A 22,245-nucleotide genomic window follows, 5' to 3' on the forward strand; every position below is an offset into this window, starting at 1 on the left:
TGTCCAGTTCTAACTGCTGCTTCCTGACCTGCATATCGGTTTCTCAAGAGGCAGGTCAGGTGGTCTGGTATTCCCATCTCTTTCAGAATTGTCCACAGTTTATTGTGATCCACACGGTCAAAGGCTTTGGCATAGTCAATAAAGCAGAAATAGATGTTTTTCTGGAACTCTCTTGCTTTTTCCAGGATCCAGCAGATGTTGGCAATTTGATCTCTGGTTCCTCTGCCTGTTTTAAAACCAGCTTGAACATCTGGAAGTTCACGGTTCACGTATTGCTGAAGCCTGGCTTGGAGAATTTTGAGCATTACTTTACTAGCGTGTGCGATCAGTGCAATTGTGCAGTAGTTTGAGCATTCTTTGGCATTGCCTTTGTTTGGGATTGGAATGAAAACTGACCTTTTCCAGTCCTGTGGCCACTGCTGAGTTTTCCAAATTTGCTGGCATATTGAGTGCAGCACTTTCACAGCATCATCTTTCAGGATTTGAAATAGCTCAACTTACAGGTATTTTAAAAAGTGGCACTGCACTAAATAATAAAATTAATTGGAACTGGATAAAGTATTAAAAGTGTAGAATATTTCCTATAAGAAAGGAAAATGACTATTCATGAAAAATTTGTATTACAAAACGTTTTTACTAAATTATCTCACTTAATAGATAATTTTAAAAACTCAACCCAAGGAAACATGAAAATTCCAATTTTAAATTGCTATTCTCTGCCAGCAGAGTCAGTGTGCTAGGAAGTCACTGGCCATATTTAAACCAAATATGGGACTAAAGTATATGGCAGGAGACAATGAACTATTGTCATCAGCTTGTACCTTCTCTAAAGCCAACCTTGAGAAATACAAAATAGTTGAACTTACATAGTATATGATGAATTTAGAAAGATATCACAAAATTATGATTATAATACTAGTCCATTCTCATCAAAAATCTTCCTAATATTCATACAGCACTTCATTTTGGAAGGCTATGCATCATAGACCAAAGCTTTTATGTTACCTTGCCTCTAGCCTTGTCAGACTGCTGAAGTTGGTAGATAGTAACTAGTAAGACACAGCATATTTCTTTAAGTTCTTCAATTTGATATGTAATACTGGTTACAGTAACTAGTAAGACACAAGCACACTTCTTTAAGTTCTTCAATTTGATATATAAAACTGGTTTTCATTCTGTGGGCTTGTTACTTCTAACTGACATGAACTCATCATAAATTCATGAAAATTTTGGAAAATAAGGTGTTTTCATGTTTCATGGTGGGACTATAACCTGATTTGAGTCAAGAAAATGTTTCTTAAAAATTGTCGAAATTAAGGTGTTAATGAAATTTTCACTCCATATTTTTATGACTTTATTTACCTCAAAACAATAAGATATACTTCTTCATATTTAGTCTGTCTGCCTGCACATCGAAATATTAGAATCTGTATAACAGTTGGATCAAAACACTGTTTTTCTGTGTGTTCATTTTCCTATACTTCAAATATATTACTGAGGATGTCGTAAGCACAACCCATTCACTTACCTAAACTCCCAGCTGCCATTGCAGACTGCAGCGCAGTGGTTAAACCTGGGACCATCTGGCAATAGTACACTGTATCTGCACACACACAGGCTGTGGTGCCCACCACTCCTGGCCAACTCTGAATAGGTCGAGGAAACCCCACCAAGAACAAAGGAAGGGTAAAGAGGGGGACTAAGGGAGAAGAGAGTACTGTAGAAAAAACTATGAAGACCAACACGAATGGAGAAAAGACAATGTTGAGTACACCCAAAGTGGTGGCTGATTTTCTACGTTTTTTCTCTGTCCATGATGCCACAAGCACAGTCACAGCAAACTGCAATTTAGCGATGAACTGAATCAGACGATCACGCATGATGCCAACCTGGAGAGACATAAAAACGACTTTTTTATTCTTAAATACTTTTCATGAATTTTCAAGATCATATAAGAAAAACTATAATTTTATCATTGCCCCAAGATTTTTGAGGAGATTGCCCTTATGTAAGATTCTCTGTTATAATTTTCTCAATTCCCACAATTAGCAAATGAGACTATATTTTCAAAAGTTTAGACTCTCTTAAAAAAAGTAGTACTAAAGAGAAATGACAGAGTGCTACATCTATCTTATGGTTGATTAAGCTCTGTGTTACATGCTTGTTAAGTCATAAGAACTAGAAGTAGTAAATAGCTAAGCAACTATACTTAATTTATCCTTATTTTAGAGAATACAGATTAAGAAATCTTAATTATACATCATGACATAAGACAAATCTCAACTGACTGAAATCATACTGAATATATTTATACAATCATAAAAGTATGTTCTTCAATCAAAACTGAATTAAATCAACAACAGAATGAAATGTGGAAATTAAAAGACATATTCCTAAATAACGAACAGGTCAAAGAAGAAACCACAAGATAAATAAGAAAACATTTTCAGATGAATGAAACACAAATCAAAACTTGTGACATAGCAAAAACAATCCTCAGAGGGAAATTTATAGTTACAACTGTATATATTAAAAGAATAGAAGTATCTTAAACCAGTAACCTAATCTTCCATCTTAGGAAACTAGAGAACAAAGAGCAACCAAATGTCAAGTAAGCAGAAGTAGAGAAATAATAAAGACTAGAGTAGAAATTAAGAAAATAGAGGATAGAAAAATAATAGATAAAATCAATGAAATCAAATCTGGTTTTTTTTTTTTTTTTTTTGAGGAGATCAACAAAACTGACAAACTTTTAGCCAGACTGACCAAGAAAAATACACAGAAGATGTAAATTACTAAAATCAGGAATGAAACAGATAACATTACCAGCAACCTCACAGAAAAAAAATGAGAATATTATGAAAAACCATATGCCAACAAATTAGAGGTCACTTAGATGAAACTGACAACTTCTAAGAAAAAGACATAAATTACCAAACTGATTCATAAATTTCTAAAACTAATTCAAGAAAAAACAGAAATTCTGAATACACATATAACAAGGAGAGAAACTGAATTAGTAATTTAAAAACTTCCCAAAGAGAAAAGCTGATAGCTTCAATACTACAAAATACTACATAGTACAAAATAAGATACATACTGAATACTATAAACATTTAAGAATTATTAATACAGTCAAACAATCTTAGAAAAAAACAACAAAGTCATAAGATTCACACTTCCCAATTTTAAAACTACTACAAAGCTAGTATTGTAATCAAGACAGTGTTGTACTAGTATAAGGACAGATATATAGACGAATGGAAAAGAGAACGGGTGTCCAGAAATGAACCCTTATATTTGTTGCTTGACTTTCGACAAGGTGCCAAGAAAAGTCACTGAGGGAAAAATAATAATTTTTTGAATCAATGATACTGAAACCACTGTACATCCATATATAAAAGAATGGATTTGGAAATTTACCTCATAACATATACAAAAATTAATTCCAAGTAGATCACAGAATCAAGTGTAAGAACTAGAAGACATAGTAAATCTTTATGATCTTGAAAGCAGTGTTTATTAGATATGACATCAAAAAATACAAGCAACAAAAGAAATAAATAGAACTTCATAAAAATTAAAACTTTTTTGCTTCAAAGGACATTATCAAGTAAGCTAAAGAAAACCTACAGAATGGGAGAAAATTTTTCCTGATCATATATTTGTCAAGGAACTTATGCAGAATATATGAAGAACTCTTATTAAACTTAACAGTAAGAAGGCAAATGACCCGGGTAAAAATGGGCAAAGAATTTGAATAGACATTTCCTTCAAAAACATACCTAAATGGCCAATAAATATAAATATGAACCATTAGCATTCAGAGAAATGCACTATTAAAATCACAAAAAGAGAGTTCACATTCATGAAAATTCTATAGTGAAAAAGTAAGACAACTGTTGGTGTCTTTCGCCAAATGCAAAAGACAACATACTAGATAATTTCGATCATGTGAAATGTCCAGAACTGGAAAGTCCCTGGAGACAGGAAGTAGATTAATAGTTGCTGGGGCTGGAGTGGTAGAATGGACAGAGAGTGGAATGGAAATGACTATTAATGTATATGAGATTTCTTTCTGGGATGTTGAAAATTACCTAAAATTAGATTGTGGTGATGGCTGCAAAGTTCTGAATATATACCACAGAACTTCAGACTTTAAGTGAATGATTTTACGGTATATGAAATACATCTCGTTAAAGATGTTAAAAAGACATATTCACCAGTAAGAGTTTGATTCCTGTATCCAGGCTTCTGCTCCACCATAGGTCTGTATTGGAGATCAGCAAGTGCACTGCTGATACAATGACTGTCTCCAATAAAGCATTTTCTGTATTTTGCCATACCTGCAGTACACAAATTAACCATTTTACTAAGCAGAATTTGATAATTTAAGTAAACTGCTAAACAAAATCTTAATTTGGGAACAGGAACATGCTATTAAGTGCATATTAGTATTACCATTCTAAAAGCTCTTGTGAATCCAATGGAGACAGATACAGAGTGAAGCCTTTGTAAGGAACTGTCCAATGAAAGAAATGCTATCATAGCCAAAGGTGACACTAAGACAAAAATGAGACAAATTTAATGAAGGCAAAATAATCTTTTACCATATTTAATTTTGGCCTGTATTTTTATGAGTACATTCAAGCAATTTATTAAAAAAGAATAAGCAAACAAACCAAAACATAAAAGAATATCTATATGCAATAACATTATACAAATACAGGAATTCTATAATATTTTATATACTTCCTAGATAATAATGCAAGTTTATTATGTTTTATCTGCCTACCTAGATTTATTAAAATCCGTCTGACAACACCAATCTTCATAAGCTTTGTCTGCTTCTCTAGGAATAAAGTCACAGTTTGCACATCCTTTGGATAGAAAGGGTTCCGGAAAATTCCAAAGATATAGATACTTTGAATTTCTTTAAGTATCCACAGTATTATAAATAATATCATCAAAGTATAGCCAACAACAGCCTGAGGGCTGTTTTTGGAAATCTGTGAGAAACTAGCAAAGTGATGCAACAAACCAGTTTCTAAGAGGGCCAAGACTAATACAATGCTGTAGAAAAGGTATTCCCTCCAAGTAAACCGGATTTCTGAACCACTGGATAAAGCATTAGATTTGGTTCCAACTCTGTGTCTGGTCACACTGTGTTTGACGACAAGAACCATCTCACTTAGGTTAAGACTCAGCAAGAACCCAAGTCCAGTCATGAAAAGAACCACACCAACAGTGCTGGGAATGAAATAAGATGCTACAGCTGTTCCAGCAGAAATGATGAACATTATTAACAACCTGCAGAGGGGGGGAAAAAAAAAGATCTGCTTGAAAAGAAAAAAAAAATGTTCCTTGAGAATAAATTACACTATCGCTTTAATACTGAAAATAATTACCGTAGGTGAGTTGACATAGATGAGCCTCCAAGGCCGAACTCTAAAACCTGCTCCACTGCCCATAAGAAAAGTGCATCAGGTGGGGGTAGGGTCCCGAGTGCCCAAAAAACGGGTAAAAATATAAACAAGATGTGTAAAATCTGATTCATCTGTTCTAGAGCTGGTATATTTACCATAAACCTACAATAAAAAGAAAGTATTTAAATCATACAAAACAACAAATAGAAGATCTTTCCAGGAAAAACAAAATATATACATTTTCTTCTACACCCTACCTCCTCCCTGAAACAAGAAATACATTTACAAAGAGGTCCTAGTACCAAACTGCAAAAGATCAAAAACACAAATTGTGATCACTGTCCTTCTCCTACACCAGCAAGTAGTCAATTGTATACAGGTGTAGTACTTAGAAAATATATGTATTCAAATGTGAAAAGAAGGACTAAGTAATTAACTAAATAAAACTCAGTTTAGGGATTTGTAAAACTAAACTGAGCCCATGGTAAAAATACTTCTCCCTTAAATGTGTAAACATGGCTCCAATCACATTGGCTACAATTCCACTAAAGAGTCTTTAGAGTTTAAAATTTTTTAATTTAAAATTGCAGGCAACTCTAGAAAAGCCAAAGACTTCCTAGGGTTCATAAATTAGCAGCTAGCAAAGAGGGAAAGCTCTTCTTTTCCTCCTACTCTCTCCTGTACTGACTTGCTCCCAGGTCCTAGAATTTCAAGTCAGTACATTCAGTATCAGAGGTCAGCAACCTGAGGTTATGAACACATCTCTGTGGTTTAGCCTGGGAACTTAACCAGCATATACTATTTCTATTTTGAATAAACAGTGGTACAGATTTGGGAACAGAAACTTGTACAGCACAATCTCATTAATGAGTGAAGTCTATTTTAAGTGGAGAAACTGGTTTTTGGCACAGCACTTACCATCAAATTGCTTCAAATAATTTGATAAAAACTTTAAAGCACAGAAGAATAAACATTATCTATATGTTGTTAAGTTTTTTGGAATAAGGTTAACCAAACATCTTGCCGGGAAACCAACAATGCTGTAGTACTTACAGAGTTCCAAAGACAATTTTCAGAAGAGAAAACTAAATCTCAAAACTTATAGCATAGTAATTGTACTTGAATATCTGAGCTGCTAGGAATCAAAGTCAAGCAGAAAGGCAACTTCAGTAATTATCCACTTTAGTGTAAATTAACAGCCCAGAAACAAATGCATAGCAACTACGATTATAATAATGGTATAAATGTGCTTCCTCACACAAATACCAGGATGATGCAAGCTAATGTACTCTGCTTCATACTGTATGTCCTTCAAATTTTTATAAGCAGAGAGAATTAATGAACACAATTAATTAACAATGTGATGCTACATTAGAGGATAATACTTGCTGTAGTGTAGTTTTAAAATAAAATTCATTTCATTCTGAGATGAAAACACTCCAGTAACAAAAAAGAAAATCAAACTACACACAATATGCCGTAGGTGGTCAAGGAAAACGTGTAGATTTGTACAGCTATTTTTGTTCTTTTTTAAAAAATACAACAGTTCCCTTGCTAACATATTCAAAGAAAGGATAATTTGTGTAAAAATAATGTATACTCGGGAAATATTTACCCAAGTTCTATTCCTGACCCTTCAATCTGTTTTTGTCCTTAAAGTAAACAAGAAATAGTACAGAAGGTATAAATATTTCACAAATAAATAAGAACACATAATTGAAGTAACCAAACATTGCGGTTACTTTCCTATGTGTATGACTCAGGATAATCAAACAGATGATTAATGTGGTTCTTTTATACAGAAAAATGTTTAAATCTTAAAGTTTCTGATAACGTAACAGGAATTTTCTAGAGCAAAAAAAAAAAAAAAAAAATCCAAGCCTGCAAGAAAAAAACCTGTTTTTCTAACAACCATAAAAATATTTCAAGTTCTGTACACTCACAATCCACGAACCTAGAAAAAGATGTTCTTAATACATAGTGAATAAAATGATATAAATATGCATCATTCATTCAAACAGTTCCTGAGAGTCTATGAATTAAGAACTGTAGGTTTAACATTTGTCTTTAATAAAAATGTATAGAAAAAATCATTTAAAATTATTAATATACAACTATGCTAGGTAGAATAAAGGGTGAAGAAAGAGAAATTTACTACACTGTATGGCTTATCTCTTAAACTTTAATATTCTTTGAAAGGAAATTAAGATACAACTTGACATATCTGACAACTCTCCAAATTTGAATACACATTTCATATAGTATTTATCTGCAGTGAAATCAAGCTGTTCATTCAACACTTTGGTTAGAAATCTCCTCGGCTCTATGTCCTAATTTATTACTCTCAAGTTCTACCTTTCACAAAACTTCAGAAAAGGGTTCAGCTAAGTTCTTTACCACTTTATGAGTTCTTTGCAACTTTCTAACAAGGATTGCCCCTTCCTCTAGTTTCCAATAACCTGTTCTCACTGCTGTCTTAAAAGCTCACCAGAATTGCCTTTAATGTCCATATTTCTAGCACTCACTTCAAAACTCTTCCAGCCTCTTCCCATTATCCAGTTCCAAAGCTGCTTCTATACTTCTAGGTATTTGTTATGGGAGTACCCCATCTTCTAAAAGAATCTTTGGTGGCTCAAATGGTAAAGAAACTGCCCACATTCCAGGAAACCTGGGTTCAATCCCTGGGTCAGAAAGGTCGCTGGAGAAGGAAATGACAATTCACTCCAGTATTCTTGCCTGGAGAATTCCACGGACAGAGGAGTCTGTCAGGCCACAGTCCATGAGATCACAGAGTTGGACATGACTGAGCAACTAACACTTTCACTTTCACCCCAGCTTCCTGGTATCAGAATCTTAGCTAGTTCCTAAAGAAATACTATAGTCTGAATGGTTTAAACAACTGAAATTTATTTCTCACAGATCTGAAGGTCTGAGATCAGAGTGCCACCATGATTAAGGTATGGTGAAAACTCTTTCTGGCTTGCAGGCAGCTGCCTTCTCCCTTTACCTTCATATGTTAAAGGGAGAAATCAGACTCTCTGGTGTCTCTTCCTATAAGGGTACTAATCCCATCCCACTAGGGCCCCGCCTTATTGTCCTATCAGCTCCCCAAAACTCCATCTCCAAATACCACCACAATGCAGGTCAGGGATTTAACATATGAATGTGCTCAGTCACTCAGTAGTGTCCAACTCTTTGCGACCCCATGAACTGTAGCCCACAAGGCTCCTCTGTCCATGGCATTTTCCAGACAAGAATACAGGAGTCAGTTGCCATTTCCTTCTCCAACATATGAATGGAGGGGCACAAACATTCAGTGGTGCTGTAAGTGGCACCTCTACATTTCTACTGGTGAAAGAGAAAATTGCAAACTATAGAAAGAAATGTCAGATTTAGATAAGGCAAGCAAAAGAGGTCAAATAATTGTGTTTAAAATTGCTATTTTTTCTTTTGCTTCCACAGTAAATTGATTTTAAAAAATCAATTATTTTCTATAGTTGCTGCTAATTTGCTTCAGTTGTGTCTGATTCCGTGCAACCCCATAGACGGCAGCCCACCAGGCTCCTCCGTCCCTGGTATTCTCCAGGCAAGAACACTGGAGTGGGTTGCCACTTCCTTCTCCAATGCATGAAAGTGAAAAGTGAAAGTGAAGTCACTCAGTCATGTCCGACTCTTCGAGACCTCAAGGACTGCAGTCCACCAGGCTCCTCCGTCCATGGGATTTTCCAGGCAAGAGTACTGGAGTGGGGTGCCATTGCCTTCTCCAATTTTCTGTAGTTACTACAACAAAATTAACTAAGTTATTCTATCCATTTTAAATCCATTCAATCTATGTATAACATTTATCAGTATCAATTTTAAATTTGTTTTCCCCTCACAGGAAACTTCTGTCTCTTTTCACAGGTTTTAGCCAGGCTATGTTACAGATTCATGGCTCCTTATTTAAAGTAAAATACAGGAATGAAATTTTACTTATAAAAGATTTTCTTTTTACTCTTCAATAAGATTTAACTACTGCTTTAGAATGAATGTTTAACAAGATTAGTCCTATGAGATTAATTATCAAAACAACTTATCACTCAATGGTTTGGTGACTTAATTCATAGATTCTTTTTTTTTTTAATACTAAGGATATTGCTTAAAAATAAAGAAAGTTATAAAGTATTTGACAGTTTATTACCTGTGTGCAAGATCTACAGAAATGAAGAAAAAAATATAAACAGGTCTCATAAGAGGAGTGATTTCATAAGCATCCTGGGTTTGGAAAGTTGCAGACTCTGTAGGTGTGTTTACAATTAATGAATATTCTCCTATACACAGCGTCATCCATCCAAAGACAAAGAGTAGAACACTGACTCCTGCACTGCCGTACAGCAGGGTTATTCTATGTGGGAGCAAATACCATGTTCCAAGGCCACACAGTAATCCAGCAAGAACAGGATGAAAAACTGTGTTGGCTGTATGTTTTTTGCCAGGAATTAGAAATTTGATGGTCTCAGCACCAGCACAACCTGTAAACTCATGCTCATCTTCCTCTGCTAAGATGTCTGTGGTCAGCATTCTCTCCACTGTTACCGATTTGTTTCTGGCGTATAAACTTGTGAACTGGATGACAAATGCAGTGAAAAGCATCAGTCCACCTGAAAGTGCTGCTGTGTGATAGTCTTCCAGGATGCCTAATTGGTACAAAAGTGTTCCTATTCCACCTAAAACCCATGGCATCAAAAAAAGGACAATCTGATTAACATATATGTAAGGAGGGGCATAATAGCCCAGTTTGAGTCGAGGGCCTCCAAGAAAAGTCTGTGGAAAGCGCTTCAGGAAGAAGTCTTGTTTGTAATCGTTCAGCAGAGGCACATCTGGACTCATCCTTCTCACTCAGATTATTCTGAAAGTCACTTTCTTTTCTGTAACACAGCAGTCACTAAGAAAAAGAAAAAAATCACTATTTGAAAACGTCATAATTAAAACATAAGGGAGAAAAAAATGCACATTTCCATTAGTTAGTTCCTTAGGGCAGGATTTATATCTTCACTTCTCTAGCTCCTTTCCATTGCCTGACACATACTTGGCACAAAACAAATAGTTGCTAAGTGCTTTTTAAGTGAATATGAAAAAAAAATATTCACTATTAATTTACACAGATAAACTTAGAATTTCTTAAGAAACTCACATTTTCAGATTCTAAGGTCAAAGGTAAGTTCAAAAAAACTCTCAACTCCAGTACTCTCAACGCAAATCTGCTAGTGGTTTAACTGATTATTTCCCTGCGTGTTTCTGTTGTTTGTTCTTTTAAACTTTTCTATTACAAGGGTGAGCAAAGTTCTTCTATAAAGGGTCAAACAGTAAATATTTTAGGCTTTGTGGACCATATGGTCTCTGTTTCAGTGACTCAACCCGGCTGTTGTTGCAGAAAAGCAACCATAGATAATATATACATAAGTGGATATTTGTAGTCATGTTTCAATGTAACTTTACAGTCTTTACCCAAACAGGCTGTGGGCCAGATGAGCCTGTGGGCCACAGTTTGCCAACCTCTGCTCTATAAGATAAGGATATTCTCTGTAACTCCCTTGAACTGAAATGGAAATAGAGGTGGAAATTAGAGATACTAAGTGTTAGTAGTCGCATCTCTTAACAATTATAATAAATTTAGGTTTTCTGCTAATTTAAAAAGTCAAATTCTGCTAAAATAGTAGCATTTCAATAAAAAGCCATTGGCAACTCAACATGTAGTAGGAAGAACAACTGGAAACCAAAGACTCTAAGGGTCACTTTACATGCTTATTATTAACTAGGTTACCACATGCAAATCACTTCATGACTCAATTCATGGCACAACAATGTGACTGTACAAAGTACCACTGAACTGTACACTTAGAAATGGTAAAGATGGTAAATTTTATGCTCTATGTATTTTACCACACACAAAAAACTTAAAGCCATCTTAAAGTAACTTTTCTTCCTATCAGTTTAAGACAGTCTTTCTGAAAGTTACTCCTACCCAACCAGTATCAGCCCTGGAGAGAGCTTTTGGGTCATCATTAAGAATTACCACCTTACAGCACATCTTGGGAAGTTGGGAAGTTCTTTATCCTGTAAACACTTATCGTCTTGTATCTTCCAGCTACTGGTCTTAGTTCTGCACAGAAAGTCATAGTTTTTAATCACATCACAGCCCTGCAAGTACTCACAAAATAACAGAACCAGGGGGCCAGATGGAACCTTATTCTCTGATAGTTTAACCTCAGGAAATGCAGACTGCCTCCTCGCTCTCTGAATGAGCGTATCTCCTGCATACTGATGTCAGTGTACTGTGTTCTGATATGCTTGTTCGGCAGAGCCATGGGTAGGTGGGCAAAGATTCTAATTTCAATTACCTGTGGATGATGCTCTCAGACAGGAAAACGAGCTTGGATGACCAGCTTAGGCATTTAAAAGCTGACCCCTCCTTCTCCACTAAGGCAAGTCAGGAACAATGTGAGATGACTTGCTGGGAAAGGAAGCCAAAAATTGAAAATACCTTATAAACTAGATTATCAAGCTGTTACTGCCCATATTCAATTACCTTTTAGTACTTTTGAGTCTTCCGTAAATATTCTGTGATTATATTCCAAAGAGTGGAATAGTCTAAAGGAAGATCTATTGTTGATTTGGAAACTTGGAAAGATGCCTACAATATATTGCAAAGTAAAATAAACACATTGATGATCCCATTTGTATTAAAGAAAAAAAAAGTATGCACACTTTCAGGTATACATGGTTATTCCACACGTGTAAGTGTACAAACACTAGGCTTCGTTTGTATTTCACATATAACATTTTGACACCTCTTCAAATTAGCAAATATCCTATAGGACTCTCAACCCATGCCCTGCAAAAACATCCTGTGGCCTCTAAGTGGCCATGCTCATACCCTCTCCTTTGCATAGGTTATCTTCCCCTTCCTTTCACAGTAATCTTAGTCAACTTTCAAGATTCAGTCTAATCCTTTCTGAAATTTTGCAGAGCACTTAGACCAAACAGTGTCTCCTCCTCTCTGTATACTCAAAACATGGCTTATTTATAATATACTCATCTTGTAACATGTATCAACTGGGGGCATTTCTTGTATTAGTTACTTCTTTATATGGTATCTTTTCAAAAATTTTTTTCTCTACTAATAAATTATTTGTGGGTAAGGGCCAAATCTTGAGATACTTCTGATTCTCTATAATATTTAGTAAAATACCCTAGCACAGAAAGGCATGTAGTACATTAATGGCATAGCTTAACTAAGATTAAAGTTGAAGAAAATTAAATATTGCTGTTTGAAAGGGAAGTTGGATGTTGTTTATTGTTTCTGAATTTCTTCCAGAATATCCTGCCCCATTCAAAATAGTAAACCCATTAACTCTTTATTTCCGGTTTTTAAATGTTTGGAAAGTATCTTCATTTACTTCTCTTATGGACTAAATAATGGTATCTAATGATAGTACTACTAGCTCAGAGAAGATTTTGCCTAAAGCAGTATAGTATCCCAGTAATACTGGAGCAGAATGAGCCTGAAGGAGAAATATGGATGGGTTTCTTCCATGGAGAAGGGAATGGCCAGAGAATTTTAACATGTCAGAAGTCTAATTTTAATTTGCTACATGTTTAATGATATACTTTAATCTCCTTCATTATCAGGAAAGAGGAGTTAGTTCTTACTGGGAGAGAAAAACGGAGGAAGACCAGCAGGCACAAGGGACAAAACAAGGCAGGAGTGATGCTGAAGTGAGGACAGACTAAAAAGTATGAAGAGCACAAGTTCCCTCAAGAAGCCTTAGAAGCATGGGGAGGACACTGGGATGGCGATTTATTTTAAAAGCATATAAAAACAAAGACTGTTTGCCCTACAGAATGTTTCTTAAACAGATGTCTATGGTTAAAGAAGTTTGAGAAACTACTATACCAGACTGTCACCTTGAAAAGTCACAATGGATATCAGCAGACCAAAGATTCTGAGACATTTTCAAGTTAAAAACAAAACAAAACACCATTTCAAATCTGCTTCCAATATATCATTTAAGTTTTCCACACTTATTTGACCTTGGAACCTATTTTCCCCTCGATATCTAATAACGGATCACGTGTGCAGTGTTTTGTGGAAATTGCTTTCAGAAATATTGGCCTGGGTTTCAGTTGGAGCCTTAAATATTTAGCCAGCTGGAGTTAAAAAAGATATACCATTTAAAGAAGAATGTCATGAATGAAGGTACACAAGAAAAAATAAATAGAAATTTCATAGGCAGCATGTACATCAGGTTGTTTTTTTCTCATACTATAAGGATAAAAGAGGATTACATGACAAATGCTGTAAATTCATTTAGGCAAAAATTATGATAAATTAGTACTGTTTGGCTTTTACTTTATTACAGATCCTGGAATACTTTAAAAACATCTTCTTTGTATGAAACGACAGTTACATTTATATAGACAGATTTTCTAAATCCTAATCTGGATTACTAGCATGAAAAATAAAATCAGATTAAAACTAACTCCCTAAATGAAAATTTGGCACATTCTGAGAGACTGTTAAAGACAGACTGATGTATTTATATGGCTGCTACTTATAACATGTTGAAATGAATAATGGCTGAAGGCTTTGGGGGAAAAAAATGTAAAAGCTGTGAAAAGAGAAGTTAAGGGATAAAGATGGTTTCCACAGCAATGATTTAAGCCGTATGCTTTCTTCATATGCTACTCTGAAAGCAGGCTGACAAAACAGCCATAAATAGGTTGCTTTATTTGGAATCCGAGTCACATTTTTTACCCTTTATCCAATAGGAAACAGAGATCAATTTGGCAGTGATACAGATGGGAGTACTTAGTTACCAAAATCTTAACTTTGGTAATCATGCAGGATATTAGCCTGAAAATCTCTTAAAACAAAGAAAGAGATAAGAAAAAGTGGCACTTTGGGGGGATTATTCTGAATTCATAGTTCTCTATATTTGGCAAAAAGAATTCCTAGAAATAGAAGATTTAGCAATTGCCTGATTTTGGTTAGCAAAGATTACTTAAAAAAAAAAAATCTAGCATACTGTTTTTATTGTTGGTTTCATTCACCAAATCCACACATTTATTTTCTATTAGATTAGAATTTTTTTTTTTAATGAAAAAGATACTAACATAAGATCTACCCTCCTAGATTTTTCAGTGTACAATGCAGCACTGTTAACTGGCAAGGTAATGTTGTACAGTAAGTCTCTAGAATTTATTCATCTTGTGTAACTAAAACTTGCTAAATAGTAACTTTCCATTTATTCTTCCCCCAAATGCCTGGCACATCATTCTACTCCCTGTTTCTAGGACTTTGACGATTTTAGATACCTTATGTAAGTGGAATCATGTAGTATTTGCCTTTCTATGACTTGCTTATTTAATTTATCATGTCTTCAAGGCTCATCCATGTTGTCACATCTGGCAGGGTTTCTTTTTTAGGCCTTATTAATATTCCACTTTATATAATACCACATGCTCTCTATCCATTCATCAGATGATGGACACTTGGTTTGCCTCCACTTTTTGGCTATTATGAATAACGCTTCAGTAAACATGAAAGTGCAAATATATTGAAAGACTCTCCTTTCAATTAATTTGGATAAATACCCAGAAATGGAATTACTGGATCACATGGCAGTTCCATTTTTAATTTTTTGAGGACTCTTCATAATGTTTTCAGTAGCACTGTACTACTTTTGTGCAATGTGCCATTTTGTATTCCCACTAACAGTGGGAAGGTTCCAGTTTCTCCACATCCTCCCCAACACTTGCAATCTTTTTTTTTTAAACAGCTATCCTAACAGGTATGAGGTGATGGATCCAAGGAGCACTTGTGCACTGTACCTCTACTAAAGTTTTGTTGTACTTTGAGGAACATCAAGTTTCAGTAAATTTTTGCTCTCCTATTTTTAACTTCTAAAAGTACTTTTTCATCCTTAAATATTGCTTTTTATAGAATACTATTATTATTTTATGAATATCCTCTATCTCTCTGAGAATATTCATTACATATATGTGTATGTGTTGTGTGTGTAGATAAATGTCACATATTTTTTGTGATTGCCTCATGTCCTTGGCCTCTTTTCTACTGAAGTATTCACTTTTCTTATTTTAAAAAACTTTTTACATATGAAGGATATCAATTGTGACTTATGTTACAACCCTTTCCCCCCACTATGTTAACTTGCTCTTGAAGCACTGTTAGACGATGCTGGCAAGGATTAACCATTACATTTTAATAGTTGTTAAAACAGACTAAATTCTTCCTTTCACAGAGAAACAGCTAAATAATAAATTAGTACTTTCCACAAATGTAAACATTGGAATAACTTTTGATGATCTACAATGTGTTAGGTGATGGTACAAAGACTGCTGTCTGACTCAAAGGAGTTTACAACCAAGTAGAAGAGAGATAATTTTCCTCCCAAATAATTGTTACTGTTAAAAGCAACTCTGGAATTATTTTAATTTTCATTATCAAGAACACAGAGTAAGCAAGGAACAGAAAGTTAGTTTACAAGTTAAAAATATTTTAAAAAAATTAAATTTGTCAAGAAGAAGAAATTCTTGCTATATTTAAAAATGCCAACACAAACTTTGTCAATAATGAATAGAATGTGCTCATCCATGTTCCAAAAAAGTATTTTTTTTGAAATTTGAAAGGAGGGGCTTCCCTGGTGACTTAGTGGTGAAGAATCCACCTGCCAGTGAAGGAGACACAGGTTCAATCCCTGGTCTGCGAATCCCATATGCTGCGAAGCAACTAAACCTGTGTGCCTCAACCATTCAGTCTGTGCTCCAGAGCCCAGAAGCCGCAACTACTAAGCCCATATTTGGCAACTACTAAAACCTGGGCACCCTAGAGCTTGCGCTCCACAAGAGAAGTCACTGCATGAGAAACCTGTGCACCACAACTTGAGAGTTGCCCCAGCTCTCTGCAACTAGAGAAAAGCCTGCACAGCAAGAAAGACCCAGCACAGCCAAAATAAATAAATTATTTTTAAAATATGAAAGGAAATATACAAAAGTTCTACTTTGCTAAGCATAATCACCTTTACTAATTTGGAAAACAAAAAACTTCATGTTAGGAAAAAGAACTGTACACAGAAAATTATAAGACATTAATGAAATAAATCAAAGACAACATAAACAGATGGAGAGGTATTTCACGTTCCTAGGTACGAAGAATCAATTTTGTGAAAACAACTATACTACCAAACACAATCTACCGATTCAATGTGATCCCTATCAAATTACCAATGGCATTTTTTCACAGAACTAGAACAAAAAATTTCACAATTCACATGGAAACACAAAAGACCCTGGATAGCCAAAGAAGTCTTGACAAAGAAGAATGCAGCTGGAAGAATCCACCTTCCTGACTTCAGATTATACTACAAAGCTACAGTCATCAAGACAGTATGGTACTGGCACAAAAACAGAAATATAGACCAATGGAACAAGATAGAAAGCCCAGAAATAAACCCATGCACCTATGGGTACCTTATTTTTGACAAAGGAGGTAAGAAGATACAACGGGCAAAGACAGCCTCTTAAATAAATGGTGCTGGGAAAACTGGACAGCTACATGTAAAAGAATGAAATTAGAACACTTCCTAACACCATACACAAAGATAACTCAAAATGGATTAATGACCTAAAGGTAAGGGCAGAAACTATAAAACTCCTAGAGGAAAACATAGGCAGAACACTTGATGACATAAATCAAAGCAAGATCCTCTATGACCCACCTCCTAGAGTAATGGAAACAAAAACAAAAGTAAACAAGTGGGACCTGATTAAACATTAAAAGCTTTTGCACAGCAAAGGAAACTATAAGCAAGGTGAAAAGACAACCCTTGGAATAGGAGAAAATAATAGCAAATGAAACAACTGATAAAGGATTAATTTCCAAAATATACAAGCAGCTCATACAACTCAATACCAGAAAAACAAACAACCCAATCAAAAAGTGAGAAAAAGACCTAAACAGACATTTCTCCAAAGGAGACATACAGATGGCTAACAAATACAGGAAAAGATGCTCAGCATTGCTCATTATTAGAGAAATGCAAATCAAAACCACAATGAGATATCACCTCAAACTGGTCAGAATGGCCATCACCAAAAAGTCTACAAACAATAAATGCTGGAGAGGGTGTGGAGAAAAGGGAATACTCTTGCACTGTTGGTTGGAATGTAAACTGATACAGCCACTATGGAAGACAGTATGGAGATTCCTTAAAAACTAGGAATAAAATCACCATATGACCCAGCAATCAGGAAACCAGGATTAAAAAAGACACATGTATCCCATTGTTCACTGCAGCACTATTTACAATAGCTAGAACATGGAACCAACCGAGATGCCCATTGACAGATAAATGGATGAAGAAGTTGTGGTACATATACACAATGGAATATTACTCAGCCATAAAAAGGAATGCATTTGAGTCAGTTCTAATGAGGTGGATGAACCTAGAACCTATTATACAGAGTGAAGTGAGTCAGAAAGAGAAAGATAAATATTGTATTCTAACGCACATATACAGAATCTAGAAAAATGGTTCTGAAGAATTTATTTTCAGGACAGCAATGGAGAAACAGAGAATAGACTTATGGACATGAGGAGAGAGGAGAGGGTGAGATGTATGGAAAGAGTAACATGGAAACTTACATTACCATATGTAAAATAGATAGCCAAGGGGAATTTGCTATATGGCTCAGGAAACTCAAACAGAGGCTCAGGGGCTCTGTATCAACCTAGAGGGGTGGGATGGGGAGGGAGATGGGAGGGAGGTTGAAAAGGGAGGGGATGTATGTATACCTATGGCTGATTCACGTTGAGGTTTAAATTCTGTAAACCAATTATCTTTCAATTAAAAAAAAAACAAACTTCATGTTAGGAAAAGAAACAAAATGGCCTACATTGAAGAGTTTTTCAATCACACCAAGTTACTGACATATGAAATGGAAGTTTGGGGGGGTTTTTGCGAAGGATAAATTTGGAAAAGGGGTTTTAGAGAAAGTGGGCCTGAGAGAAATCTACAAATGTCAAAATAGGAAGCTTTTGTTACCTAAGCCAGCATGGCAATGGCAGGTAGGACTACTTGATAAGACAAACACACATAAGAGAGGAAAGTGTCTAAAAGAAAAGGTTCTCTCCATCAAGAAAGTGAAAACAAGGCAGGGGTGGGGGCAGGATGAATTGGGAGACTGGGATTCATATATATACACTACTATATATAAAATAGATAACAAATGAGAACCTACTGTATGGCCCAGGGAACTCTGCTCTGTGCTCTGTGGTGACCTAAATGGGAAGGAAATCCGAAAAAGAGGAGACGTATGTATATGTATGGATGATGCACTGTGCTGTACAGCAGAAACTGACACAGCAGTATAAAGCAACTATAACCCAATTTAAAAAAAGTAAAATAAAATAAAAAGTAAAAGGTAATGGAAAAAATGCAAAAATCATTCACAGAATGGGAGAAAATTTCCGCAAATTATATATTTGTTATGGGACTTGTAATGACAATATAGAAAAATGTCTTACAACTTAATGAAAATACAAATAATTTAAAACTGGCTAAAAGATCTGAATAGACATTTCTCCATAGATAATATACAAATGGCCAACATAAGCATACGAAATGATGTTCAACAACATTACTCATTGGGGAAGTACAAACCAAAATCACAGTATCTTCAAATCCACTTGACTGGCTATCTAAAAGACAAACAATAACAAGTACTGCCAAAGTAATAGAGAAATCAGAACACTCAAATGATAATGTAAAATGGTGCAGCTGCTTTGCAAACAGTCTGGCAGTTCCTTAAAAGGCTAAACATAGAGTTATCATATTCCACTCCAGTATTCTTGCCTGGAGAATTCCATGGACAGAGAAGCCTGGCAGGCCACAGTCCATGGGGTCTCACGGAGTTGGACACAACTGAGTGACTAACACAGACACCCACACACACCATATAACCTAGCAGTTTCATTCCTAGGTACTTACCCATGAGAAAAGAAAACATTAGTCTACACAAGTATTTGTACATGAACATTCATAGAAGAAACATTATTAATAGCCCCAGATGGAAACAACATAAATGGCCATCAACAGATGAAATAAAATGTGATATATTCAAAGGTGCATGCCCAGTCTCTTCAGTCGTGTCTGACTCCTTGCGACCCCATGGACTGCAGCCTGCCAAGCTCCTCTGTCCATGGGATTCTCCAGGCAAGAACACTGGAGTAGGTTGCCATTTCCTTCTCCAGATATAGCCATACATTGGAATATTAACAAGACTACAAACAACAGTGAAATACTGACGGACGCTATTAATACAACATGAATGAACCCTGAAAACAGAATGCTAAGTGGAAGAAGCCAATCACAAAAGGCCACATACTGTACAATTCCATTTATCTGAAACGTCCAGAGCAAATCTATAAGGACAGAAAACAGATGAGGGTTTGCCTAGGGCTGGTGGGGACAGTGAAGAATGGAGGGCAGGGAGAATGGCTGCTAATGGGTACAGAGCTTTTGGGGCGTGATGAAAATGTTTTAAATTTGAATTGTATGGAATGTGAATTTTAATCTCAATAAAGTTCTTACAAAAGAAAAAGAAACAGAAAAGGTATACGCCCCCCACCCCGCCCCCCGCCCCGGTACTTTCTGTGGCAGCTAATAACTAGTAGGCAGTTCTTTAAGTCGGAAATTAAATAAAGTGATGGTTAGGTGTCCAAACAATTAAACGACTAAAAATGGCAACATCTGAACTGGCTTTGGATGCTATGATGAAGATGTGGAGATTTGGCATGGGTAATGGTAGACATCCAATAATATAAAGGATGGGCTCTGCCCTAATTGCGGGAATGAGAAAAAAATCCACCTTATACAGCTGAATAAGAGAAAAAAATAATTCAGAGGCCTGATAAGTAACTTCTGGTGGAGCAGACTTCACGGAAGTAAATGTTGGTCCTTGATAAACACAGGATTGTGGAGAGAAAGTGCAGATCGGTGGGGAAAGAGTTGTTCCTGTTCAGGAGTCGGTGATTTGACTGATTTAGGGCAAAAGTAGAGAAAAGGAGAAAATTAATACAGTAGCAAGGGCCATAGTTCGTAATCTTTATTTGGATAACAAGTCCATTCATTCCTAAACCAAGAATGAAAGGGCCATTTTCCATTTCGCAAGTGTCTCTCAGAAATAAAATACTAAAATTCAACAGTCTAAAGAAGCCTTACGAAAGAAAGTTAAAAGCACACCAGATTGATGAACTCTAGAGACAGAGCTCATCTCATGTCTTAAAAAATGCAATCATCACTCTGCACAGGCTTGGAAATTAAGGCGGCCAAGAAGTGCCCAAGTGGGTATCAGGGATCTAACGTACCTGGAGTCACCTGAGGGAAGAGGCGAAGCGAAGGCATCTCGGTGACGGCACTTTTGCAGGGTGCGCGCTCCCGCCGGAAGGCTGCCTGCGGTCCGAACGCCGAGGCAGAGGAACTGTGGGGGCCACGGCAACCAGCTCACCGCGATGGCGTCGCGACCGGCACCTCGTTTCCATGGCTAACGTCAACTCCAGCAGGCGCCCCCGGGCGCGGAACGGACCTCGGGGGCGGGCCGCGCGCTCGGCTCGTCCCGCCCCTCGGCCTGAGTTTACGTCTGGGCCTCAGCCTGACCAGGCAAGGCCGAGTGCGGGGAGAGGCGCGCTCGGATCGCTCCAGGTCTGGGCCAGCGCTCGCCTGACCCGGGACTGTGGGACTTGCGTGGGCTCGGGCCTCGCCTAGGGCCCAGAAGCGGCGGTGGGGGATCGTCACTCTAGCTCTGAACTTTCCCCCGCGTCGCGCTTCCACGCAAGAGCGTCGTTGCCCTGGTGACGCGACGTCCCTCCGGAGAGTAGAGCGCTGGGGCTGATAGAGAGATTTTAAGAGCCGGCGCCATTTTGAGAGCGTGTAGCACTCAGTGGTCTGACTGACGAGTCTGGGTGTAGGAAGACTCCAACCGCTCAGGGTCCCGCGACCTACGTTAACCGCAGCCGCACTTTGGCCACCCAATACATTGACGGTAATAAATGCGTTTAATGATACTTCATACATATACGTGTTCGTTGTCGCCCCTTTATTGCATTTTTCGCCCAGGAGTGGATTTGTGACTGCATTTTAAATACTATGAACCAAAATACCCATAAGTGAAACATGCCACCAAGGTATCTGTTTATTAATAAAGTCAGCCAGAGTTACCGTCTTCCATCTTTTCTAAAAAGCTATTTTTTAAATAATGGCGGACTATTATTAGTGGTAGTAATTTTTGGTCCGGGAGTCTTTACAGGGTGGCCTTGAAGTCCCCAGTTTTGGTAGTTTGAAAGTTAAAACATGCCCATCATGACTGCCTACATATTCCACCAAGTTTCATTGCTTCCCTAAGTTTTTGACACCTTCCAAGATGCAAGTTAAGAGCTCTTTAAATTGGTCTCTTAAGGATTTAGAGGTGAACTTAAAGCCAATTTGTAGGTATCTAGGTAGCGATGTCTCCTCTCCTTCCTCCCCCACGCGCATTGATCATCAGTTTTGCATACACAGAGACTCTTGATTGGCTTAAGGACTGTCTGGATCTCAGAACTATGAATGCATCCTTTTTAGTTTCTTTCTTGGTTTTACTGAAAGTAATGGCTTAGTTCTTAAGTACTTAGGATTTCGGACCATAATGGGGGAAACCTTTTGGTGTTAATTTAAAGAAAGCAACCTGACTCATTGGAAAACACCCTGATGCTGGGAAAGAT

The 22,245-nt window shown here is 36.7% G+C and overlaps 1 protein-coding gene across 4 annotated transcripts in view; it reads right to left on the reverse strand.

Moving 5' to 3' along the window:
• PCNX4 (pecanex 4) overlaps window positions 1–21,308 on the reverse strand; it is a 37,150-nt gene extending 15,842 nt beyond the window's left edge. The window contains exons 1-8 of one of the 4 annotated variants that reach the window (XM_040226327.1): window positions 20,857–21,035; window positions 11,807–11,919; window positions 9,607–10,350; window positions 5,409–5,588; window positions 4,796–5,310; window positions 4,462–4,562; window positions 4,224–4,346; window positions 1,529–1,889 (exon numbers count right to left, since the gene is read on the reverse strand). In XM_040226327.1, coding sequence (XP_040082261.1) covers window positions 1,529–1,889; window positions 4,224–4,346; window positions 4,462–4,562; window positions 4,796–5,310; window positions 5,409–5,588; window positions 9,607–10,295 — 1,969 coding nt within the window. In that variant the 5' untranslated portion in view covers window positions 10,296–10,350; window positions 11,807–11,919; window positions 20,857–21,035. Of the gene's footprint in view, window positions 1–1,528; window positions 1,890–4,223; window positions 4,347–4,461; window positions 4,563–4,795; window positions 5,311–5,408; window positions 5,589–9,606; window positions 10,351–11,806; window positions 11,920–20,856 lie in introns of all 4 variants that reach the window. The other 3 variants (XM_040226328.1, XM_040226329.1, XM_040226330.1) reach the window with 3 other exon arrangements.
• Between the last annotated feature and the right edge of the window lie 937 nt (window positions 21,309–22,245).

The sequence above is a fragment of the Oryx dammah genome, unplaced genomic scaffold (genome assembly GCF_014754425.2).
Source record: "Oryx dammah isolate SB20612 unplaced genomic scaffold, SCBI_Odam_1.1 HiC_scaffold_26, whole genome shotgun sequence".
NCBI lineage: Eukaryota > Metazoa > Chordata > Mammalia > Artiodactyla > Bovidae > Oryx > Oryx dammah.